At 34.0% G+C, this 26,718-nt stretch overlaps 1 protein-coding gene across 3 annotated transcripts in view; it reads left to right on the forward strand.

Annotated features, from left to right (window-relative positions):
- Positions 1-26,718, forward strand: part of NCAPG2 (non-SMC condensin II complex subunit G2) — a 53,190-nt gene that overhangs the window by 14,585 nt on the left and 11,887 nt on the right. For all 3 annotated transcript variants that reach the window (XM_085317704.1, XM_085317703.1, XM_085317705.1), the window contains 19 exons: positions 226-320; positions 1,232-1,301; positions 1,968-2,054; positions 3,074-3,169; positions 9,229-9,354; positions 10,229-10,408; positions 11,386-11,538; positions 15,317-15,539; positions 16,466-16,572; positions 17,047-17,220; positions 18,921-18,991; positions 19,250-19,403; positions 19,566-19,739; positions 20,607-20,723; positions 20,855-20,998; positions 22,233-22,332; positions 22,924-23,108; positions 23,873-24,016; positions 26,000-26,103. In XM_085317704.1, the coding sequence (XP_085173830.1) occupies positions 226-320; positions 1,232-1,301; positions 1,968-2,054; positions 3,074-3,169; positions 9,229-9,354; positions 10,229-10,408; positions 11,386-11,538; positions 15,317-15,539; positions 16,466-16,572; positions 17,047-17,220; positions 18,921-18,991; positions 19,250-19,403; positions 19,566-19,739; positions 20,607-20,723; positions 20,855-20,998; positions 22,233-22,332; positions 22,924-23,108; positions 23,873-24,016; positions 26,000-26,103 (2,504 nt within the window). The remainder of the gene's footprint in view (positions 1-225; positions 321-1,231; positions 1,302-1,967; positions 2,055-3,073; positions 3,170-9,228; positions 9,355-10,228; positions 10,409-11,385; positions 11,539-15,316; positions 15,540-16,465; positions 16,573-17,046; positions 17,221-18,920; positions 18,992-19,249; positions 19,404-19,565; positions 19,740-20,606; positions 20,724-20,854; positions 20,999-22,232; positions 22,333-22,923; positions 23,109-23,872; positions 24,017-25,999; positions 26,104-26,718) is intronic.

A 26,718-nucleotide genomic window follows, 5' to 3' on the forward strand; every position in this document is an offset into this window, starting at 1 on the left:
ACAGTCCCTTACTATCTTCCATCTTCTCTTCAATGCAAATAAAATTAATGCTGGAATTATACTTAAGAAAAAAAAAACAAGATTCTTATTTTTTTTTCTCCTGGCAGCAATTTTATCTATGCCTTTTTAAATTTACTTTAATGATACTTTTTGGGGTATATCTCTGGGGACTGAATTCCCCCCAACACCTTTTTTATTTTCTCATCCATTTGTGTCTCTCAACAGGGAAGAAGATTTTTGAGCTTTTTGTTCAACTGGAATGTTAACTTTGTTAAAATGATCCATGGAACTGTTAAAAACCAGTTACAATTTTTTCCAAGGTATGCCTCACAGATATTCTTAATGAGCATTAAGAGCTTGGCTAAAATTTTCTTTGTGTCAAATTTTAAAATAACTCATATGTTGAAAGAACATATCTCTATCCAGAGACTTAGAAATCTGCTGAATGTAATTATTGTATTGTTGCGACAATTTTGTGTAATAGCTGCCTTGTACATACCTATGTATACAATTATAGGTGTAATAAAATGCTTATTTAGCAATAGCTGAAGCAAATGGCTTTCCTATAAACTGCTGCATTACTTGTACTGTTTGTGTTAGAGAATTGCAGATTCTGCTTCCATAAGATGTTTTTTTTTTGTGTGCGTGTGTGTGCATATATATGTATAATACATAAATTTTTGTATCACTTTAGTATATCTCCATATAACATCTTACCAAATTAAATTAGAGGTTGCCCATAAGAAAAATAATGAGAAGCACCTTGAAGAATTGTAGCCTGAGAACTTAACTTATGGATGAATAATGTGGATTTTTTTTTTCCTTTGATTATTCAGTGAAGTATTACCTAAGTAATTCTTCATATGGAAATTAGAGACTTTCTAATTCTTTTAGTTAGAATAATATCTAGCCATGTATCTTTATTAACAATTTATGCATTCATTATGAGATAAATGCAAAAACACCTGAGCTAATGTTTTAACTTTTCCACTGTAAAAGAGATCCCCCCCCCCACTATAGTGCTTTGGTTCATTAATTAAGAATTAACTTTGTTTTTCTGGCATTTTCAGTGTAGATTTGCAAAATAATTTTCTTCTAATAATAATACTAATATGTAGAATTATGATAAGTAACAAGGATCATTATTATTCTTAAACTTCAAATTATTATTTATTGAAATGTATGTATATATGGCTAAGAAGTTGATAGTGTTTCTCGTATATAAATATAGATCCTTGATGGCATACGTTTCAGAAGTTTACTTCAGGGCTTGGAAGAAGGTGTCAGGAGAGATCTTAGAGGTAATACTATGCTTGAACCCACAGTTTCGACTGTTTTGAACTTCAAGGTGTATATGTATATAAATTCTCAGCCTCAGAAAGGTTCCTAAGCAAGCGTTAGGGGATTCTGTCCTTAAGGAAAGGGTCTCTTCAGCATGATCAAGAAATAAAAGTAAGTCGCACTGGCCACTGTGACTGGCTTGCTTGCACTTAAGCGTTTTTATCTCTGCCACTGAAATATTCCTTTACACAAATTGTATTTATGCAATGTATTTTAAGCATGGTAGTTACCTGAGTAACAGAAGCTCTTATTCAGCTTTTGCAAGTCTATATATATATTATAGCTTAGATATTTATCTAGATTTTGTGGATTTGCATGGAAATGATCAAAAGCATAATCAGAACTTCAGAGCACTGCCTCAGCCAAATATCAGTTACCAGTTTACAGTGCAGAGGTACTTCTGAACACTAAACTTTGCTCTGAGAATTTAATAAATTGTGTACACTAAAATTCTGCAAATCAGTTCATGCTGACCTAGCATGGAAAACTTTGGGTCAAATAGAAGTCAAATAAGAAATAATAAAAAAGACTCTTTTCAGTTGTTTATACTGGAGAAAAAATACAAGTTACTGGACAGTCTACAGAACTTACAATTATTATTGTTTCTATATGTGTTTTTACTATAGATACTTGAATATAACTGTATTCAGGATTTCATGCATTATGGAATACACCTTCCCAAAAGTTCTTCTGTTCATTCTAAAGTTAGAGAGGTAAGTTCCTATAAGGCATGACATTAGCATCAGCTACTGCATGACAACTACTATACATCGGCTACTAAGCATGACACTAGTAGCATCAAAATCAGATGATTTACTGTAAAGTAAAAGTTTCCATCTCATACTAACATACTTTTCGCTATTTTCTTAATTAAGTCTGTTCAAAAACAGCGTGATCCTCCATTAATCCTGAGCTAGGTCTGTCATTCTCACGTATAAATAAGATTTACTTTTATAAATGATATCATGTGTTTTGAGGCCAGAAAAATCTTCCACTATGACATTGTTTTTGTAAATTCTGTTCACTTCCATGTCTTGTGACAATCTGAAGTATAAAGTTGTGACTTGAAAGCAGATCCTTCTTTTCAAATTGTCTAGTGTTTCAGGTGGAGGGATTATTTTATATGAAGTTACATGAAGTCCTTTTGCTTTTTCTGTTTTGTTTTTTTCTTTTTCCTTCATAATTCAGATATGAAAATAGTAAAGGCTTTAGCTAACTAATCATAGGCTTTTAAAGTTCTGAATCACATGGAGTATTGACACTTGCCTTTCATCAATGCATATGTAGATGTATTACGTTTGTAGATCTTTATTTAGATAACTCCATTTAAAAAGTAATGTTACAGAATCACATGTTCCTCCTTTATAGAGAAATGGGTACTTTTGCTGAAGATTACATGGTTTTAAAGTATTTCTCCCAATCATTTAAAAAATAGTTATTTTAGTTTAATTAGAAAATAAATGGTTGAAGTGAATCTCTGTAGCTATGAATTTCATAATTTTAAATATCTATATAGCTTTACTGAACCAATAAAAAGAGATATTTATTAGGACTTTTTTTTTTACTTTTTAATAAAATACAAGATCAATTAACGTGTCTAGTTTTATCATACTCCGTAATATGGTAAACCCATTGGTCTTATGTAAAAGATAGATGAGACCAAAAATGTTCACCTTTCTGAAAGCTGAAAAACACCATACAAACATATATAAACATTTTTTTTTCTTTGCAGATGCTGAGTTATTTTCATAAACAAAGTAAAGTTCGTCAAGGAGTTGAAGAAATGCTGTATAGATTGTATCAACCTCTCCTTTGGAGAGCACTGAAGGTAATTATCATTTTCAGAATGTAGGACTATTTTTCTCCAGTGACCAAATTTTGGGTTCGTCTCCTCATGTTCTGTTTTGATTGCTTTTAAAACAAAATGACTATGGGAAAAGTGCAGTGTGGTGATGATCTTGATTGTATCAAAGTAACCTTGCAAGTCTATACTAATTCCTGTTAATATAATATGCTTGGATAATTCAATTTTGTTTATAGATTTCTATACTGTCCTCATTTCTACAGGGAGTTCTTTCCAAGATTGCAGTTGGCTGTGGGGTTGACACTGTTTTTGTTCTTCTCATCTTCTTTTCAGTCTAGGAATGTTGTGTAATATTTTATTCTGTTTTCCAAGTTCTTTTTGATGCACAAATGATCAATGCTTCATTGATCAAGGCCAAAAATGTCCACAAGATTATTTGGTCTGACATTTGTTTAATACAATCCTTTGAAAGTAAATAAATTATTTGTGCTAGAGCATTACTTGTAGATAATCCTTTCTTCTACTCTGATTGTCTGTATGAACTCTGTACAGTCAATATGTACTTATTTAAGGATTCAGAATGAAATTTCTGACTTATAGCACTTTTAGGGTAAGTGTATGTGTCTTCCTGAGGATTGCATGCATAGACTAAAGGGTATCTGATGTCATTTGTTCAGATACACTTTACTAATAAGTTGAACCAGTTACCAGATACACTTTACTAATAAGTTGAACCATTCTTTGTTAACAATTATTATTTTGTCTGAGGTTACAAGCTTCCTTCATTGAGAATATGTGTACACCATTTGCCACTGGGATAGGCAACTGTACATGGCATGTTCACTCTAACAGTCTGTTATATTAGACTCATGGAAGATTAGTAGGTTTTTTTTTAGCCTAAAATTCTATCTACTGGATTTTGTTAAATCTTTGTTATATTAGGCAGGCATTTGCTATGAAATTCTGTATGTTGGCAGACAAACTAAAGTCATCCTGTAACTTTTGCTTTAAAATAAATGGAAGACCACTTTGCTGTATAGTATGATTGTTTTAGGTCCTTTCCTTGTTGTCTTGGTAATTCTAAATCCCTAACTTTTCAACATCCTTCTTGATATTGTTTTGTTTTTCTATGGATTGTATGCAGTAGTCTTAAATTCTTTGCTTTGAGATACTATACTACTTCAGATTGAACTAAAGCATCCTATCTGGTTTACATTGTCACTGTTTACGCATCTGAATAATAAAATGATTACCTACAGATTTTGCAGTTCATTGACGTAGAAGAGAAATTTGAAATGAAGTTGTGCTTTCTAACTTTACTCTTTCCTTCCTTGCCTTTTGTTTAAAGGTACTCTTAGTTAACGTCATCAAGTGTTTGTTATACTTCTGTTAGAGCTGTAACAACTAACAAATTTGCCTTGAGATGCTAAAACTGCCTATCTTTATTATATCTAAGATTGTTTTATTTTGCATGGTCGCTTTTGGTACCTTGTCTTAAACTGTAGGATGCCTAGAGAATTTCCCAACCCCCTTGTTCATTGAGCTTGTCTTCATGAGTGCAGCTGTATTAGTCAGACTCACACACATATGACCTTTTTAGTCTCTTAAAATTATTTTAAAGCAATTTTTGTTCGTACAGTTACAAGCTGCCATGTTGTGTGGAATGTTTTGCTTGTTACTGAAGCACTGACCTTGCACTGTCCTATTCTTCACCTAAGTCCAAAAGTAAAACATGCCACTCGTGTCCAACCTTTAGTGTTTTTGTTTAAATATGTCTTTTCTTTGTCAAGGGATATTATGCAAAATATTTGTGTCCTCACTTGAGGGATTATTTTCTCTAAAGCAACCATCCTACCAAATTCCTTCATTTACACTAATCCAACTGGGTAAATCAAAGCTGGCAACAAACCACTTTGGTCTCTTCTTAATATATGTATAAAATATATTCGTCAATTTTTGTTTCTTTATTCCCAGAAAAACAGACTTTTTTCAAGGATCTGTATCAAGCTTACACTGTCTTTGGGGGAGACTTTTCTAAGTAGAGGGCATATAAATAAATATATAAAATAATAAGTAAATAAATAATATTCTAAAGTAAGAGTGTATTAAACAATTTATTACAGCCAACTTAAGTACTGTGTCTAAAATTTACTCCAGCTTTGTTTATTGACTGATCTTGTAGCATTTTTCCTACCCATGAGAGAAGTATTTAGTAACTACTGTGGTGTTTAACTTTATGGGTTACAGGAAGGACTTGAGAGAGATTTGGGTTGAACTGAAACCTATAACAGAAGGGCGAAGATGAATAGATTTGTCTCTAGACCAGTATTTTGTTTGTTGCAGAGATTAGCTGAGGCAGAGTTCTTACATTAAGGATTGGATCGCACCCCTTATAATTAAATAAGCAAGGATCCTTCTGGCTAAAACTAATGTTCTCAATGCAAAAAGATTAATGGCTACAAAGCATGTCTTTCTTTTATTTCTAAACTTCTGTTTTTAAAAAGAAGAAACTTCTAAATTGATTTTGGTACCATAGGCAATTTGTCTAATGTCTGTAAGAAAGATTTCAGAGTGGTTAGCAAAACATGGCATTCCATTCTTAAGGGACTGGCTGTCCACAAAAGAAGCTAGTAGTTCACTTCCCAATGCCCAAAATCAAAGTACTGCAGAAGAACATTCTGTCAAACCTTCATAAATCTGCATAGATTTGTTTGGAGATGTGTACTGAAAAGTTTGGACTGGAGAAAAAGGTTAATCGTTGGTTGATTTGCAGGAAAACACTGGGAGAAAATCCAGATTCCAGAAGTGGTTCACATTTTTAACAGCTGCTATTCATAACTTTAACATTACTAATAGTTCCATCATTAGAACACATATCAGAGGCCCATCTGAATTTTAGGAGGTTTTTCTCCTCCCCCCCCCCCCCCCGCACCTTGACAGCTTATGTCTGGGGAGTTAAGTACTTTAAGCTTTGAAGTTAACAGGCATGTTGAATAAGTCATGGAGAATTTTTTTAAATATAGCAAAATAGGCCAATTCTTGTGAACAGAGATTCAGAGCGGCACAGGCAGGGTTGTAAAAAATTGAATGTAGCAATTATATGAGTCATGTAATGATTCAGTACAAGGGAAATTTTGCATTCCAAATGATTCAGTAAAATATTTGAGATATTCAAAAAGAAACATGTGACAGACTTAGCAAATCAGTGGTATATCCAAAAATAAACTATATGACTTTTGTATAGAGAGTTAGTTTTCCTTTTTCATATATTACTGTTGAACTGTTTGCCTTTTAAGAGGACTATTTCTGTGACTCAAGTACTTTAAGATACAGAACTAAGATGGGAAACTTATAGTTGTCCCTACTGGTATGGAATCCTCTCTTAGACCTGAAATCTCAGTTTAATTTTAGATAACCAGTTTTCTCCTAACTTAGCTAGCATACAAACCCTCAACTCAATATAGTGAAGAACAAATCTTGTTCTAGAAGACTGTCTGCCTAACAGCAAGGGAAATTATAGAAGGGCTTCTTTACCCTTCTTTTTTTTGCAAAAATGGGGAAATACTTCAGTTGTAAGAACAAAGAAATTCTCTGATTTTCTATTTTGGACTATCTACCTTATAATATCTCTGAAATCTTTAGGCTGAGAATACTTATTTGTAATGCGTACTTCTCTTTCTTCATAAACTGATTTTGGCAAATACTTTATATTGTATAAGCTTCGTGACTTTTGCTTACAAATATTTTATAAGCTGTCATATAACTTTATAAGCACTTGTTATATAAGCTGTTATATAACTTTTTTAGCTTTATTTGTATCTTTATTATGGAAAGTACATGTAGAAGCATAGCAGAGAGTTGATGCAGTGCTTGGTTGTTAATATAAGAAACTATATAAAATATGATTATTGTGAGATAACTAGTGATTAAGCTATTTATTATCAAGCTCAAAAGATCAAGAACCACTTTCAAGAATTAAAGATGTTGAGAAAAGTCACTAAATTTTTTTAATTATTTTTTCTGCAGAAATATATTATTTTTAGTGAATTTGAAGTGAATTTCAGGACTGTAAGGCCTGATGGAACTTAAAATAAAGCTCTTTTAAATAAATATTCGCATTAAAAAATTCTGAAAGTTCTACAGGATAGTACAAGCATAAAGCTAAAGAATCATTAGCCATTTAAATAGCTGAAGGCTCCCCTTCTGTGTGCAAGTTAGTGGAATAAAATAGAATGTGATCCTAAAGTCCTGAGGGAATTTGACTCTAACTGAGAGGATACTTACTCTGTAATAAAAGCCTGAATATGCAAAGACATTTGGGATAAATTCCAATTAGTTAAAGGTAAGAATTTAAAATGTGGGTACACAATTCAGAATTAAAACAAGCCTAAGGGAATTCAGTGTAAGGCAATTGTGAAGTTTATCAAAACTAACTTTCTAGAATGTCACTGGTAGACAAGGTCAAAGTTATCGAACAAAAACATATTTTAAAGGAATTAATTTTCACGAGAAATACTAGTGCAGAAGAGTTGTTTCTCTCTAGATTCATATATTGGCTTGTTCTGCATTAATTTCTCAATATACATAAACTCCAAGTTAAAACATTTTATTCATTTTTATAGGATTTAATTAAGATTCATAACTTTCTAATTAACTGTTTACATTATCCATGATAGATCAAGTGAAATTCACAAATTCCTAACCAATGAATTTATAGATAGACTTTACTTGCCTGTATAATATTAAATTTAGAATTACTATTAAATTTGTTGGGTAGAAAAATTGTGATGTATTTTTCATTCAACCCAGAGATGTTACCCCCATACGAGGATTCAGGCTGGAAGGAACATACAAAACAAATTGCAACTAAATTAATAGTTGCTCATTTGTTTTGTGTTTTTATGTGCCATTTTTTTATTATAAATATTTGTGGTTTTTAGTGTAATCTTTCTTTTCCCTGACTTTGATCTGAGTTATTCCTATGACATGGGAAGAAGAAAATTGAATTATTAGAATAATTGTGAGCTTCTATGAACTGTCTCTTACCTTGTCATTGAGATTAAACTCACATTTGCTTGCTTTTATTTAGATTACATTTATGTGTGTGTGTGTGTGTGTGCACTTTTTTTTTTCTTTCTCTCTTCTTTCCAGAAGTGGTGAGCATATGCTCTTATCATTGCACTGCTGAAGGTCTTGCATAAGTATAGGGTAGTCGTAGGTTAGATTTCAGGTTTCTCCCTGAGATAGCTTAAGTTTCTTTTTTTCTTTTTTTTTCTTTCTTTTTTGTCTTTCATTTCTTTGCCTGCTATCTGTTTGCTATTCCTTATTGTGTTTACAGGGCCAATTACTTTTCACTGGTTGAGTGCATAAATACATTTCTTAAAAATTATTGTTATTTTTCTTTTCTATTTGGGATTCCACAGCCAGGAAAATGAATAGTGTAGTACATTGAAAACTGTTATAAATGATTAGATGTCTGGGGTTTATGAGACTTACCTGAGATACTTGGTGAGCTGCTTTGAGCCTAGAAAACAGTCCTATTACTCACGTGCATAGATGTAGAACTGAATATGTTTATGTTGGATTAGTTATTTCCCAGACTTGCTGGTATTTAGTCTCTAAATACTATTTTCTTTATAGGTTTGAGTTTATCAAATAAATTGCTTGTCTATATATAAACTTGTTAGTGAATTTGCTTGAATTCAAAATTCCTTTATTATGAAGGGGAGCTTTAGTGATTAATGCGAATGATTATGCATGTCTGGTGACCAGTTGCTTTTAACTTATTCAGTTATAGAAGGCAATATTCCTCTGACTGATTTCAAAAATCCTGAAGAGTCACAATGTGCTTTAAGAGCTAATTTTACTAATAACCTAGTTTTTACTGAATAGGCAGAAATTTAAGGTGCATAAAAAGACATGTTACTGTAACTTCTCTATACTTTCAAAAACTTACTTTTTTAACAAATTTATTAAAAATCTTGCCTTGCCAAAAGTATTTGGAGAACATTATTTGCTAAATATGCTTTTTGATAATAAAAGTCTGTACTTACTGAGAAGTTTTTTTCCCTCCATTATGACAGGCCAGAAACTCAGAAGTTCGATCAAATGCAGCATTTTTGTTTGTTGATGCTTTTCCTATTCGTGATCCCCATTTTAACACTGAAGAGATGGACAATGAAATTCAGAAACAGTTTGAAGAACTTTTTGTAAGTTTTAATGAGCATGTTAAAAATAGAAACTTTTAGTAAAGCTAAGTCAAAAATAAGCTGTTGCTGCAGTAAAATTCGTGGAGTTTAAGGGTAGTATAGATAGGGAAGTACAGACATAGGATACGGAAAATACAAAAAGAGACAAATATTTTAGATTAATTTAGTACTGGAAACATTGACATCAGATGACATTGCACCATTTTCACCTCTGAAAAGGAAATATTTGGAACTGGTTTTTATTAAGTTGTGAATGAAGGACTCTTCTGAAAGGCTAGATGCTATGAGATACAGATCTTGATCCAGGGTTGGTGAACAGAGTTTTACCTTTAATTTATAAGCATTCAGTGCAAGTTTAGTGCTCTGTTACTACATACTTCTGAAGTGAAGTATAATGGAAATAAAAATCTAAATATTTACCAGTCTAGAGTATGGACATAATATTTTCTTAACAAAATTTTGGGGAAATCCTCAGTGTAGCCTTATAAATATAAATGTCAGATAAATGAATTTCAAATTCTTAATATTATTGCATATAAATAGTGTCATATGTAAATAGAAATCTAGATACTCTTTATAAACTCATAGGTGCAATACTTACTGTAAGGTGATCGTTTTGGGAAAAAAAATGCTATTTTAAAAACCCAAATTTCAAAAATACCAAAAATCTTGGAAAATATTGTTTTAAATTTTATAGCTTGCTCTATAATAAAATACCTTGGGGAAATATTATTACACTTCTTTCATAATATCACATTTTGCATAATGCTTAGAAGGTAATGGAATGCTATTTGTTCATGATAGTTTATTGTTAAGTACTGATGGAGTCACAATAGCACCTGTACTCACATTGTTCTTTTCCTGTTTGTTTTAGAATCTCTTAGAAGATCCTCATCCAGTTGTCCGCTCTACAGGGATACTTGGAGTTAGTCAGATAACATCCAAATACTGGGAGATGATTCCCCCAACAATTCTTGCTGATCTTTTAAAAAAGCTAATTGGAGACCTTGCATATGATATATCATCTGCTGATGTTCGCTGCTCTGTTTTTAAAGTAAATCTTTTTTCTAAATTTAAAATCATGGTTGTCACTTTTTGCATTTTACTTGAAGAATGGGTTTCTCATACAGACTACCTTAAGTCAAGGAAATGACTTAACCTGCAAAATTATTTGTGCGATAAAGTTTTCCCCCCACATACACACACACACTGTGTATATACTGTTCATATATATGAACAAATACCCTTTACAGTGGCAACTATTCTACTTGTGATTCCCAGCCACATTGCATTTCTATTCCCATACTTGTTTACTGATAAATTGCTGATAATTTAATCATTTTAGCTATAAGAAGTTATACTTAGATTTGAAAATTTGTGCAGATGGATCTCACTATATTTCTATGTCACTAGTTTAAGTAGACTTGCAAGCTTACATTATGCTTTTGTACTCCACTGTATGTTTCTCCAGGCCTTTGTCCATGTTAGGATTATTTCATCTATGACTTTCTAGTATCTGGTAAATAAATAGTGTCTTAGAAAGAAAAGTGAACTCCCTGAGCTGTGTTCCTATATAACCTCTGTGTATGTGTCAGTCTGGCCTTAAGTTGGTGCTGTCCTCATGTTATTCCTCACTTGCTCCACTACAGCTGTTTCGGGTCTATAGTGGATAAACAAACAGAGCTAGATTAAGAGTAACTTGTTAAAAAAAAGACTAAATTTTCATTTGAAATAAACATGGTTTAGGGAGCTGGTATTTGCTGCCACAAAACCTACTTGACTCTGTGCCCTCAGATAGGAGGCAAGACCACTGCCTCAGTGTAGCATTGAAGCTGTTTCATCTCAAAGGGACACAATTCACCAGAAATTTTGAGTCACCTTAGTACTTCTTACAGTAAAAGTATGCAAGCAGTGCATACCTCTGCTTAATTTAATCCTAGAAGTGCCATGGTCCAGTTCAACAATTTTAGCTACATCTTTTTGTAAATTACTCTTTTGATATTTTTATTTAGTATTTTTTTTTTCTTGCAGTGTCTACCAATAATTTTGGACAACAAATTAAGTCACCCATTACTGGAAGAACTCCTACCAGCAGCTAAACACAGTCTCCATGACAATTCTGAGAAAGTGCGAGTGGCTTTTGTTGATATGCTACTGAAAATTAAGGCTACCAAGGCTGCTAAGGTAGGATAAATGAAACTTGATAAGTAACAAGCAGGAGATTAAAACTAAAGTATTATATTTTTGAAATATATCTTGAATTACTGCAGTAATCTGAATAGAAAACATACATGTTTAATGTAGTAATTTTAATTTCAAATTTTCTCATCTTTATATATTTAAATGATGGGGTTTTTTTGACTTTTGAAATATTCTTAGTCATTTCTGTCTGTCTTAAAGCTTTTTAGGGGGCTGGGGAGGTTCCAAAGGTAGATAGAAGCATGGGAGTACTTCTTTCTAGTAATTTCATAAATTCTACTGACATGGTGTCCACAGAAAATCTTTAAAAATTGTGACTGGTCCTGGTGTCATGATGAGCTTGCAGCCTTTTCATAGTTGTTTCTCAAAGGAGTTACCAATAGGAATTGGTATTATTAAGGCAGAGATTTTTATAGAGAGATTGGAAAGTTTGCTTTCTAGTTGAGTCAAATACATTCTTCTATTCCTTTCCTCCATATTTTTTCCTGATTTGGGATTGTTATGACTTGGATTAGGTCTAGCATTTCTCTCTACTTAGTGCCTTTATCCAGTGAGTGCTGGTTATCACAACTACGCAACTCGATATAACTTTTCATCTCAGTGTGTTCCCATCTTCCTTGCCCTCTTGTGGCTATGCAAGGGCAGAGCAAGTGGTACAGCCATCCTTTCTTTCAGATGGCTAGCTCAGGTCAGCATTCTCTTTCTCACCTTGTAAAAAGCTTAACATCTTTATGTACTTACCTACAAAAGACAAGCAGTAAAAATAATATATGTAGTGTGAGGATTTGGTTTCTTTTTGTAGTAAATTTTTCTATATTTAAAAAAAAAACTTTCTGTATTCTGTGGTGGACCCATAGTTTGGGAGATACTATCCAGCCATAGGCATTATAGTGCTTTTGGCTTCTTCCCCTACTCTGCGTTGTTAATGGTTTACGAATTTCAATTTTATGTTTTTCAGTCTTGGTTTTGTATTTTGCTAAGCCTGCTTTTTAGAACATGTTATCTTGTGCTAGGCACAAACACTATGAAGTCGCAGGTATGTATCTGTTTTTTTTTAGGGGGAAATGAAGCTTTGAATATATGCTTCATTTGACAGGTTTTAAAGCCTGCAGTGCCCAAGAACACATCTGTCCCTAACACAAGTTACTTGCTTGCCAAATATGTGCATCTTATCTTTGATGATAGCATCTCCAAGACATTATATTGAAATTAGACCTTCCATCAGTGCCTTCTAAATTCCCCAGTCTTTCAGCTTCTTGCGGTTCCTTGGTTCAGGATAAGGATTTCAATAACGCAGCAGCAGGTTTTATACTTCCATAATAAGTAACTGAATACACTGATAGGCCTGTCCATAGAAAATGTGAAATGGAGACAAACCCTACAAGAACAAGGTATTATCTTCCATATTGTCAGCACTAAAAGTCACCAGTAATGTCCTGTTAATGTTTGCAGTTCTCCTGAGAATAAAGCTGTACAGCAGTACCTGTACCTTTGATCAGACAGTTAGTTCATTGTTTCGTATGGTTATTGGAGCTCAACTTTTCAATGGTTAAAACAACATAGCAAATACTCTCAGGGTGAGTTAAGATAAATCTGCTCTTGCCCTGACGTCAGTTTTGGTATTCTTTGGAACATGCCTAAATTCACTGTCTTTAAGACAATAGCATCTCTTCTGACGGAAGGGCGGAACATATTTCTGTAGCATGACTTAAGTCGTGCATGATGTAATGGCATGAAGACATGCCATTTCTGGTTATGTTGTTCAATTTACAGTCTGCATAAGAATATTTTATGAGCATTAGGTGTAGACTGTATGCTTTTTGAGATTTCCTGTTTGCTGCATGATCTGACTATTCTCATTTTGATATTGTCATTTCCTCAGTATTAACAGGAGGTTACAGAAGAACATCATTTAATTACTTGATTCTGTCTCAGAGGGTAGTAAAAGTTCCTTCACTGTTTGGACTAAGAACTCACTTTAACAACCTCACAACACAGGATCTTTAGTCTCATGTCAGGAAACCTTATCAACATACTGGTGCTCAGAGGCTTTGTGTAAGAAACATATTTTCCACATTCAAAAAAAAGTCTTTGGAAGTATTCTGTCATCTGATAAAACCACAACTGCTTTTCACTAACAAAAAGAGCATGTAAGGTCTGCTCTGATCTATAGGAAAGCAGTTAATTTGGGGAAGATGATCCATCTAGAATCAAATCCATGTGTAATGATCCACCATCTGAGTTTGGCAACTATTTGAGCAAACGATGTTGACTGCTTCAGCATGAAAGACTCAGCTGGAGCTTCAGGGTGAAGTTCTCTAGTTAATCTTCCACAACTTAATACAGAATGTTGGAGGTTTTTCAGGCAGCTTTTTTCCCATGGTGCCTGTGAGAAACAGTCCTGTTGCCATAGTGGAGGAACTTTGAGTTATCCCTTTCTGTTTTCTTTCTTCTAAGGTTCTTTATGTCATAAGGCAATGCACATCCCTAATGATCCTCCTTGACTTAGTATGGCTGAAGCTATACTCATTTTGGGACCTCCTCAGTTTCTCCTGGAAGAACCCTGTATGTTCCTCTTACTTCCAGATCTTTCTATCCAGTAGCATAACTGTGTTTCACCTCATAGCATTCATTTCAGAGGCCTCTTCATCTTTATGGAGAGATTGTTAGGCACTAGTTTGAAAGAATGGGAAAAGTACGTAAATTTACTTGTCTGAATGGACCAAGTGATGTACCTCTTTCCTAGAACGTTTCTTACACCTTAATGAAAATCTCTCCACTAGCTATCTTCGGGTTTGGTGTTTGTCTCCACAGAACACCTGTGAAACGACAGGTGTCTTTCTGGCTTTTACCTGCTCTTTTACTGTTTGGTTTCTCACAGGTCAGGTAAAGATCTTTGATTTTCTTATGAATCTTGTTTAAGTAGAGCATATTCTCAATTTATAAAGATGGTGTTTTTAAGACTATTTGGGAAAAGGGGGAAAAAATACAAAAATAAATGTTCTTTTCTTAAAATAGAATCATTTAGTACAATAGTAACCCAGAGGAGGGGTCCAGAATTACAGATGTGTGGTGGTACTCTGAAAGAAAGCTTTTTTCTGAAGTTTCAGCTTTAGAAGGCTCTAAGGCCAGGTGTTCCTCTATTGGTAAAACGTTGGTGGAATGGCAGAAGTATCACTGTGACACTGAACCTTGTACTCATATTCTGTATTGTTCCTGTGTATTAATTGATAAGAGATGTATCATTTGATAACTTGTTCTGGAGGTGTAGGTCTTTGAAGTCTTATTGTGATTTCTATTATATTGTTCTGATACTGCTATTTATTTAGAAAAATACTTCTCAAATATCTTTCCTTAATAATATGATTATATGTCTTTTTTATAATTTCCTTATTTTTTTAATGTCCATTTCAACATTAGTCTGTAACTTTACAGGTACTCTGCAGTTCTTCATGTACTCAGGTTTAACTCTTCACCATTTGTGATTATAATAGCAAAAAGTTACTGCAGTTTGCTGATACAGATATGGTTTAACGGACCAGCATCTACAGTCATGAGTTGATCTGTTAGTATTATTGTCTGCATATATAGTAAAATACAAACAAGCTTTAGGCTACAGAAATGCATATGCTATTCTGGTAGATATATATGTTGCAAATTAATTTTGATGCAGGAAACACTGTTAAAACATTGGGATTTCCTCCCCCCCCCCCTTTTTTTTTAATCTCCTCCAACCCCTTTAATTTCTTCTCACTTTAAAAAGTTCTGGAAAATCTGCCCCATGGAGCATCTTCTGACTCGTCTTGAAGTTGATTCACGGCCTGTGTCACGGCGTATAGTGAATCTCCTGTTCAACTCCTTCTTCCCCATTAACCAGCCTGAGGATGTATGGTGTGAACGTTGTGTTACTCTAATCCAGATGAATTCAGCAGCAGCTAGAAAGTTTTATCAATATGCTTATGAGTATACTGCCCCCACCAATATAGGTAAAGTACAAAACATTATCAGTCTCTGGAAATGCCATTTATACACCATGTGATTGTTTTTTAAAGTTTTTCTGCAACAGTGCTCGCAATAGGACATTGTCACTAGATCTTTTTTTTTTTTTGATATAAAATAAGTTCTTTTTGAAATTCCTGACACTAGCAATGAATCCTAGTGATTTAAGTGCTAGACTTTTTCAATGAAGACTAAAAAGCCATCCTCTCCATTGAAAGCTTTTGAGACTTTCAGTGACAACAGTATGTACCACAGAGAGTATAATCACCGTTTGGAAAAGAGTGCTGTTGAACCAAGTAAACTGGACACTTTTATTTCCAACGAGTTCTGATACCATAAATACAAAGTAATTAGCATGAATTGGCCTGGGTATGAAGCCCAAGCTGTTGCCTCTTCTCCAGTCCTCATTACCTATGTTAAGTAGTTTTGAAATACTGTGTGCTAATGTATTTCAGCTAGTAATATTTTCACTAGAGGTGGCATAACCTTTTCACATTTATCTAAGGGTGAGCTCCTCACTAAGGAGTGTAAGGGTTAGGCATCTTCGATTAAATAATTAGAATTTACAACTGAGATGTATTTTGAATATTCGTTAAATTAATAGCTATATTAGATGAATGTGGGAAGTTTCTCTGATCCTGATTTGCCTGTAAGTTTTTTGTTACTGTTGTTTTTTAATCTGTGGATTTTCTTAGCAATGAAATTATAGACTTGACGGTGATTTAGCCATTTTTGCTTCATAACTTCCCTATCTTTTTTACTGGGAAATTTTGTATCTTTTTTTGCTGGCTGCAACTGGTTCTCTTGCCCACTTTTCAGAATGACTTGCTAGCATTACATGTAGAAGCACTTGCTAATAACATTCTGAATGAACAATAAATATATAATTTATTCTTACTATATTTAAATGTAGCTAAACTGATGCTAACTATTCGGCGCTGCTTGAATGCCTGCATCCAGAAAGCAACGAAAGAAAGTTTTCATAATGATGACGATGAAAATGAAAAGGAGAACATAAGTGTAAGAAAGTCTACTTTATGATAAGTCCTAGTAACTTTCTCTGTGACACATATTTTGAGAGGTAGGTAGTTAATGATAAGCCAGAAATCATAAGGAAAGCACTTAGGCATTTCTGGATTTCAAAGGGGAAAACAACCATCATGGCATTTCCATGCTCTGTGATGATGGTAATTTAGTTAAGTAGCTAGGATAAGCTAGAAGAAATGTAAATCATAATTAAAATGAGTATTTCTTCAATTCTAGTGCTTGTTATAAATTTATTTGACTTAGCAATCAAATATATTCAAAAAGTTAACATAACAAAATCACAGGAGCTATATATGTGTTAAGAATAAGTAAGAGTTCATGTTCTACAACAAATCCAACACCATTTTGCAGTGAATACATGGATTTTCATTCTTTTAAACCTTATTTTAACCTACATTTATATTTTAAAATACAAAGGGTAATATGATCTAAGTGTTTGTATTTCAGACATTGAATAATGTGTTGTCAATAAATGATATGGCCTCCATGGCAAGTTTGTTGGAGATAACTGTAATTCTTTGGAGAAGTATTCACAAAGCACTAGATCACAATGAAGATGCCAAAGATTATGCCGTCAGAAAATTTGCTTCTGTACTTCCTGAATATTTCAAAGTATTTAAGGTAAGGAGAACATAAATTTAAACTTATATTTTCTTGTAATGACTTAGTATTTCTTTCAGATATCTTTGTGTTCATCTTGAATCTGTTTTCATGAAATTAAGTATTCTTTCTTTTTTGTTGTTGTTACTATGATCTATAAAAATGGCAAGTTTCTTGGAATTCCACAAACGGGTAAAAGCCGTTCTCTAATTTCAAGGTCTGACCGATCAACCATTATTTAAATAGTCAACACAGACTTTTTTAATGCAACAAATAGATCTTCTTGCAGTGTCTTCAAAGGAATCCATCCTTTGGAATGTTTTTGGAACATCTTGAACATCAGTAACTGAAAATATGTATTGTTTCCTCCTCCTCTTCTTCAACACAGTTACTTGTTACTATGATCCAGTTTCTCTTCAGCTACTGCTGTCAAGACAGCTGAAGAAACTGGGGCTTCTTTTTCATTTACTTGTGATTATTTTTTATTAATTTGATTATATTCTCTAAATGTTTTGGTGCACTTATTGTTTGTATTTGAAATATGCACTTAGTTAATATCAGTAATTTTCATAATTTTAGTCCCTTTGATCTGTTTAATTGTTCTAGTGTTCATCTTCAAGATGTTATGTTTTGCCTGTGACTAATAGTATGTGCTTCAATGTGTACTGCCTTTAGGAGGACTTCTAGTTAGTGGCTTTTATGCTAAAGTCTGCTGAATTATGCTGTCTGTTGATTACAACATCATTCAAGCTAGTTTTAGTTTAATCTAGCATTAAAAGGAGTTCATTGCTATATTCTGCAGCATGGATATACCCTAGAGCATTTGGAAATTGTGAAAGCCATGCCAAAGCCTTTTTGGTAAAGGAAGTAACTTCCCTTCTCATAGGTTTGTTGAGCAGACAAGATATTCAGCTTTAGCAACCAATCCCTTTGATATTTTCACACAAAGAGTAATCAGCTTGGATCTCTGTCATCAGAGGCTTAGTTCCTAAAATTGAGCCAGGAGGTTCCTTTTCAGAAAAGCTGTGTGTATGTATGTATTTAAATGTTCTTTTAAAAATCATCTTTAAAAAGGTCTTAGCTCTTCGAATGTCCAAATAGGTAATAATTTTGATTGTGTTCATGGATATAGTACAAACAGAAAGACTATTTCCTAAGAGTCTTTCTCATAGATTGGTTTGCATATAGTCCTAGTGGGACTGTCATGATCTATACCTTATGATGTGTTGTAACAACTTGTAGTGCATTTTTACATTACCACTGTTATATAAACTAATTTTCTTCAGAGTCTTTTTTTATATATATATATTTCCGATTGGAATGGATATTAATTTACTTGGAGAGGAGATAGATGGTGTAATGGTTGTGCAATTCAATACTAGCCACTACAAGGATATGTGTAAGCTAGAACAGTTATTTCTTTTGCAATAGTTCTTAATGTAATGGAACCATAGATAATTCATGGTAGTTGCTCTGACAGTTTGTCAGAAAGCTGAAAGTTAAGATTGTTGATAAGAGTCCTTCAAGAATATAAATCAGTATTTTCATATTGCATGCCAGATACCATTATAAGCTTATTTCAGTTCTGTTTTTTATGGGGAAAAAAGGGAAATCTTTTAAATTTGAGATAACGTAATTGTACTTTTTTTCAGTACTCGTTAACTTTGCATGTATGTATGCGTCTGTACGTGCACATAATAAAGCAGGACTTTTTATCCTAGGATGATCGTTGCACAATTCCGTTGATTATCCTGGCATCCTTTATGCCACCTGCTGCTATTCCTACATTCAGGTACTTTTTTTTAATCCAAAATATCAATGAAAACCAAGCTCTTGTTGACTATTATTTTTTTTCCTCATACTGATGCATTAAATAAAATGTCCATTTGTATAAATTATTCCTCTAAATACACCTTATTAAATCAGTAAGATCTATGAGGTATAAATGTGCATGAAGCCATTTGTGAATCTTTTCTGATACTAGTTCATTCGGTGTTTGAATTGTTTCTGCACTAATGGATATAAAGTTCATGTTTGTTGGTTGTTTTAGTTGTAGTGTGCTCTCAAAACTCAGAAATCTTGACAATGGAGCTGATGAAAGCAAATACTCCACACTGATAGACTGCATGTGTCGCTGGGGTCAAGTGGGACATATTATGGAATTAGCCTGTGACTGGTTGTCTGATGTGCTAACTCCAAGAAAGGTATGCATAAATCGATGAAATTTGTTGTTAGATTACATAAATGCCTTTACTGTGCTTTTTGCTTTTTAGAAGGAACTTTTTTAATACTTCATTATTCCCCTTTGGAATTACTGTAATTACAGTAACACTGTTATACTGGTTCTGTTCTTCCTTCTCATTTAGAGCATTAAAACATCAGAACGACGAGTACGTATCCATGTAACACATGAATCGAAGCCAGAATTAGCACTTGATTACATTGAATATTTATTGACTCATCCTGTTAATCGGGGTTGCCTGCTTGCTGTTCCTAAAAAGAAACTGAACCAGCTTTTGAGAATTCTCAGTGCTGCAAAGGTAGTGTTGTCCTTACCACAAAATAAGAAAAACATATTCCATATTCAGCCACCATGTTCCTAATAGTTATTACCATGGGCTGCTTGTACTAGCTGATTCACTCCTTCCCCGATTTGAATTAGACTATTTAACTAGTTAAATAAAGGCTATGTCTCATGTGTAAGGGATCAGAATTAGATGATGATTGTTTCATGCATTACTAGAGGAAATTATAGAAATATATAGAGGTTCTGGGGACAAAATTAGTTTGATTGTAATTGCAATAATTTCCATATAGAAAACTGGACTACTTGAAGGCAAGACTAGGTTTTCCTTTTTATCTATATTTAAGATAAATCTTGTAAACTAGAAGTGTATTAATTCAGATTGTTTGCACCTGGCAGATTTTAATGTGGCTATCATTTTTAGTTGTCTCAAAAATTTGTAATTTAGTTTTAGCATTTTTAGGGGATCTGACTTTCAGCATGTGTGTGAAAGGAATACTCCGAAAATCAGGCTTCCTTAATATATGTCATAGAAAAACACTTCCTCACTGTGAGAGTTGTTGAACACTGGAAGAAGCTGCCCAGAGAGGCTGTGGAGTCTCCATCCTGGGAGATACTGAAAGCTCATCTGGACACAGTCCTGGGCAATCTGCTCTAGCTGACCAGCTTGAGCAGGGGGATTGGACCAGGTGATCTCCAGAGGTCTCTTCCAACGTCAACTACTTGGTGATTCTGTTAGTTTTGGCATTGCAGAATGAAAGTACTTGAAAACGTATCTGTTCGTGGGAAAGAGTAGGGTTTTTTTAATCATCTGTTTTAAACCTGTGGGAAAAGACAAACGTTTGAAAGTATTTTCTGAAAAATTTTAAATGTGATATTGCAGGAGGTTCTTAGCTCAATTCTGAAAGCAACTGATACAAGTTCTGGTAGCTCCAATCAAGCAATTGGCCTAAGAGCCTTCAGCCTCTATTGTAGGTTGAGTATTCATCTTCAGAACAAGGTATAGTTACACCTTTTAGAATAAACTGAAGTTACAGCTGACATTACAGCTCAAATTGAAATTGTACTAAGAGTACAATTTCAAAAGAATTGGAAAGGCATTTGGTAACATTTTTCTAATTTTTTTTTCAGTTTTCTGAAGAAGGAAAAGATTACGTTTCACTGCTGAAGGAGACAGGTGCTTGGATAGAAAGTCAAATTGTACCTTTTATACTAGCAAGCAGTCAAGAGGATGGCATTTCAGAACGCTGTAATATTTCTGAGTCAATTATCCAGGTTAGAGCTCTCTTAACATATGACTGGCACCAGTACAATTTAAATAGTATATGTAGTACATGCAGCAATTTTGTACTAATCATAGTGCACTGGAGTATTTGGAGTCCAGTAAGTAAATGAGCTAATGAAACAGTCCTGATTGTTTTGAGGTTAGGTTTGTGGTTTTGCTATTGGCATGATTGCTTAAAATGTCTCAAGCTTTTTTAATGGCTTTTAGTTATGTCATATCACTTTTATGTTATCAAACATAAAGCATAACACTTTGTGCTCAGGTATCACTAAACTTCTGGAATATATTGCTTTAGAAAAATTTCCAACAAACTATTGTCTTTGGCACTTACTCCAGCAGTTAAATCAAGTGTTTGGAGTCAGCAATGTGCAGTTTTTATCTATATTTTTTTTTTCACCTAATGGTGCATAATATCTCTTTTCAGCATGTCTGTTGAAGTGAGGAAGAAGCATGTTTTACGTTTTACACTTGCGAGAATCCCCACTCAGTAGCTTCTTTCATATAGTATATGAAAGAAGTATACAAGAGGGGATAAGACAGGCTCTCCTTTTTCCAGTTATATTTCTCTATCACTGCCCTGTGGCATATCATATTCTTTCCCATCCCACCTTGCCTTCTCTCCTTTGTCTGTTACTGAATTGGCCCTTTGCTGTTAAGCATGTTATGGACAGAGATTCATTGTAGGGGGCCTATTCTCTCAGGCCTCTGCTTTGGCCAGAGAGCAACCTTTGGTCATCTCCTTGTTCCTCTTGAACCAAATCTCTGCTGCTTCATTCCACCCAGGCTCCTCATGTTGTGTAGGATTACCAAATCCTTGTAACTCAGTTCTTATTGGTTTCAAGATTTCCCTCCTGCTTCCACTTTGGTACTACTGTCAGTTTTCCACCACTTTCTAGGGACCATCCCGCAGGCCTAGTGCATTCTTGTATTCAGATACACAAAATAAGAAAATGTTAAGTGGGGCTGATAGATCCTCTAACACAAACACTAGTGTTGGAAACTATGAAATTTATAGATGTTTTTCCAATATAATTTCTCACCAAACTGTTAGTACTGTGATGTTTTTTAAATACTTCCCTCCTGCTCCTAATCTGTCTTCAAAATGCTAAGGATAATTAAATTATTCCCTTCACCTCATATTTTTATTTTATTTTTATTACTACTACTGAAGGGTAACTTTATGTATTTTTTTTTTTCTGATAAATTTTTGCATCTCCTTCCTAGGCCTATCTGACAGTGTGTAAAGATGTCATAATGGTTGGCCTTGGAAATCTCAAGTTTCAAGCACACCTTTTAGATATGGCGCTTTCAGTTGTACAAACAGGTACATTATTCTGTGCACGCATCTCCTTATATACTTAACTGATTTCTGTTACGTTAACAGAACTGTTGCTTTTATCCTTTGGGATTCTATTTCTCCAAAAATGGTGTTTACAGCTTATACTTGCATTAATAGTACAGTCAAAAGTCATGACAGCTTTTCAGAAATCTGAGAACAAGCAGAAAATCAATCCCTAAGCATGTCTCTGTTGATTACTAATATTTCTTCCTTGCTCTTAGATGCCAGTTACAGCTATGTAGTTTGATTTTAAAAAAGTGTTTGTATATACACATTATAGAAGACAACATTGTAGTGCAATTTAAATTTGGCTCACATTCAGAAATTCATGCCTACAGTATAGACAGAAATAAAGCTCAGTTCCTGAAGAAATCCACAAATTGAACCTCTGTGCTGCAGGAATTTTGAAGAGACTTGGATTTTTCGTGATAGAATATTGATTAAACTGTATGAAAATTTCAGCTACAGGGCTCAGAAGCTAAATATATCATCTATGCTTGTAAACTGTTGCTCTTCTTGTACCTGAAAAATATTTTATTAAAATGTTTGTATTGTGTCATTTATCTGTTTCTCTAGAGAGAGGTGGCTTTTGTATTCCAGTGTTGTTGTGTGCTCTTAAAGAAATTATTGAAGCTTCTTTGGCTCAGCATATTGAAACAGATGAAGTGGCAGATCTTCTCTGTGCTGTTCAGACAGTCTTCCAGAAAGTTTTAGAATGCGTGGCACGTCAGCTCAAGAAACAGCAGGAAGAAGGGCTTCAGGTATGATACTACTCTTAAAATTGTAGTATGTGTAGATGACTCCATCATTTTTATTCAGATGTGAGCTGGTGTTATTCTTGGACACTTTGAGTTTATTATTCCAATGGACATCTGATTATATTTTCAATTAGTTTTTCTAATATTATGCTAAGTTTCCTTGACTCCAGTAGGAAATCTTTCTTAAGCATTGTTGTTCTACTAGTGATGGGAAAACTAGAAAGCAGAGAACAATGCATTCTATTACCAGTGATCCTGAACAACACTAGTACTCATAGATTATTAACCTTATCTGTAATTAGAATGAACTTTCTCTATGCAGAGGAAAAATTCAATAATATGTATTACAGATATATATATTACAGATTGGAGAGGGAGAAGTTGTGGTATTGATATATGGATTCTGTCCAAAAGTTCTTCAGATCCTCCCATCTTCACAGAAAAGTCAACTTCTTGTATTTTATAGCAGACACCATCTAGTAGGGACATGGATGGATAATTTTGGAAAATCTTATTGTATGCTTCTCAGGACTTAAGGAAAAAGCATTTCAATTCTTTTATGGTTCAGATGTTGTTTTAGGAAATTTCTTTGTGTTTCTTAAACCTAATGACTTAAGACATGCTTCTGTTTTTTTATCCTGGGTGACTAAAATATACCAGTAGCTTTCTGGGTGTGATCTGTACTGCTTCAGAGAATAGCTTGCTGAAATATTTTAATTAGACTCAAGCAATCTCAAACAGCTGATCTGTGTTTCTTTTGGTTTTAGTTGATTCACTCTATTCAGTTGCCTCTTGGGGAATTCATACACACAGTCCAGTGCTGGCATTCAACTTACACAGCAGTTCACAAAGGTGTACTCTCAACTCTCCTAGCTGCAGTAGTAGCAGAGATAAATTATGTGCTACAGAAGGTAAAGTTAATGCTTTTTTTTTTTTTGTTCCATTTATTTGTTTTTAACAGTATGTTGGAACTGTGTTAACTATGGCAGCTAGTGTAGGGTTTTTTTTTCCCCTACAGCAGATGAAGATTTTATGTATGTTGTCATGAAACAAATAGGAAATTTTACATGCCATAATTTCATATTGAAATTCAACTCTTAGATTTATGGATACAGCAGTGTAAGAACACTAGAATTGTCCTGGTGCCTAGCTCACTATCTAACTCAAATAACAACCAGGAAAATTTGCAACTTAGGTACTCTTGTGAGTGCCATGAGATATATTCCAGATGTTCAACATCTATAATGTTGTTGGTGTTAGGAATTGTGTTCATTAAATATTTTGCCTGCTGATGTTCACATCATCTTCACAGAGAGTTTGCTGAAATATTTTAAGTATAGTCAAACAATCTCAAAAACTTTGGTTTTCATTGGTATTGGAAGATTTGGGATTTTTTCTCTTTTCAATTCAAGATGGCTGTTTGAGAGCCAAAGATGTATTTCTAATCTTGAGCTTTAATTTCCATCATTAGTAGTAATAAGCCTTAAACCTGTCTGTCTAACCTCATCTGCTTCTGAAAAGTCATCGTGGTTGACAAGAGTGTTATGATGGCAGATTCTAATTAAGCTAGAAAATATGGTGCTAAAACATAAAATAGGGATTAAAAGCATTCACGTTGTTTGCACACAAATTGAACCTAAACTTACCTTGCTTCATCTCACCCATCATTAGGGAACTTAAGATCCTAGGAGGTAAATACTAGACAGCTGAAAAGACCTCTTAAAGATTCCAGTACCATATTCTTGGAACTGTCCCATAAAGTTTTATTAGAAGCAGCTTTTTGTAATGCTAGTCCAAAGCAGGCTGGTGTCCTCAGCACTGATCACATCTGCATTTTCTGCTTCAGTACAGACCTGTCTCTAATACTACTGTCTTTTTGGTCCCTCTGTGGTGCTCGAGGAATTCTGACTATCTGAGCAGAGTTCCTTTGGAAGGTGAAGAAGAAAGCTGTAATACTGAGAAGAATATGTAGAGAGTTTATTCTATATACTTCAGGTCCCAAGAAGTCCAAGGGACAATTGATCTTCCTGAAGCCTCCAAATGCCTGTTCCTAATGCGTGTAGTATTAGGAACCAAATAGGGCTCATAAGATTGGAAGCTTTGAAAATTAACAAGTAGGAGCAGAGGTTCTACTCTAACTGTGGTTGTAAGATACGCCATAAATAGCACAGTAATTGGTTGCCAGAAAGTAGAGTACCACAGAAATACTGCTACGATTCTGCATTGCAGAGGGAACTGAAATGATACCGGAGATTTGCCCGTAAATGTTAATGTATCAGCTGTGGGACTGTGTGATGTGAGCATGCTCTTTACAGATGCTGCAAGGGTAAAAGTTTATGGTCTTGAATAATACTGCAGATTCATACCTGTAGGTTATGAATGCTTGTGGCAGGTAACTCCAGTGATTTGGGTTTTTCCTTGCCCTTTAGGTTATTTTGCTACTAAGTCAAAATGTCATTTCTAGCTAAATACTTGCTGAATACTTGCCAAATCTAGAACTTGATACCAAAAAGAGCTGACACAGGGAATCAGGAAATCATGATTATTAAATTATTTTTAAAAATTATGTGTCTGTACATAAGCTTGCAGACACAAAGGTAGTTCATTTTTGTTGAGCAGGTTATGCCTTTATGAGTTGTAACCAGCAATTAGTTAAGCGAGACTTCCGTTCAAAACTGTGGAAAATATTTCCTTTGATACAAGTACTATTTGTTCTAGTTCTGTCCTTCCTAATTTAAATTTATTTTGCTTGTTTTGATACTGCACAATTACATTAAGTTTTAGAAAAATACATATAAACGTGTGATTACTGAAGTTTAGATTTGCTTTAATGTTCTCTGTGTACATATACACAGAGTTAATATACATGAGTTGTTGACTTTCTGGGTTTTCAGGCTTCCAGCGAAGGACATGTGAATATGCCAAAGACTGTTTCAGACCTCCCTCCTCTCTCAAGCAGCTTAATGGTCATAATTATGAAGTCAGTTGATGTTGTCAGGTAAGTGCTGCTCCATTAAGTTTTGCAAGATTGTTAATAATATGGAATGGATTATATTGTCAAGAAAGACTTTATTTTTAAATTCAGGTAAATGCTGAGTAACTAGACACTATCAGTAGCTTACTGTTTTCTCCTTCACTACTTTGGGGACTGCTAGTCCCTTTCTCTTGATATATTGCTTGTAAACGTTGATTTGGAGGATTGGACGTAGTGGTGTTTTGTGTGTTAACTTTATCTGAAAGTGCTCATTGCTTATCAGACTGCTTATCTTGATTTCTTTAAACACCCTTCTTGGCTTGCTTCTTTTATAAGTTACATATAAGCATAGGTCCTTTCAATATAGAGGTATTTAGATGAGAGAATATTTACCAGAAATAGCATTATACCTTTAACCTGAAACCTGAAAATCTGCAATAGAGTGACAGTTGTACTAATGGCTGCATACATATCATAAAACTCAAATGTATTTAAATTATCTCAAAATTCTAAAAATCCCCAAAGTAGGATTAAATGTGGGGTGGGTAGATGTAGTGGGTTTTTTTTTCGTTTTTGTTTTTAACTTAGTGTTTGTTACATTTTTCTAAATTTAGTAGGTAGCCTCCTGAACATGTGTTA

The sequence above is a fragment of the Rhea americana genome, unplaced genomic scaffold (genome assembly GCF_003343005.1).
Source record: "Rhea americana isolate MKP2758 unplaced genomic scaffold, rheAme1 scaffold_50, whole genome shotgun sequence".
In the NCBI taxonomy this organism is placed as follows: Eukaryota; Metazoa; Chordata; class Aves; order Rheiformes; family Rheidae; genus Rhea; species Rhea americana.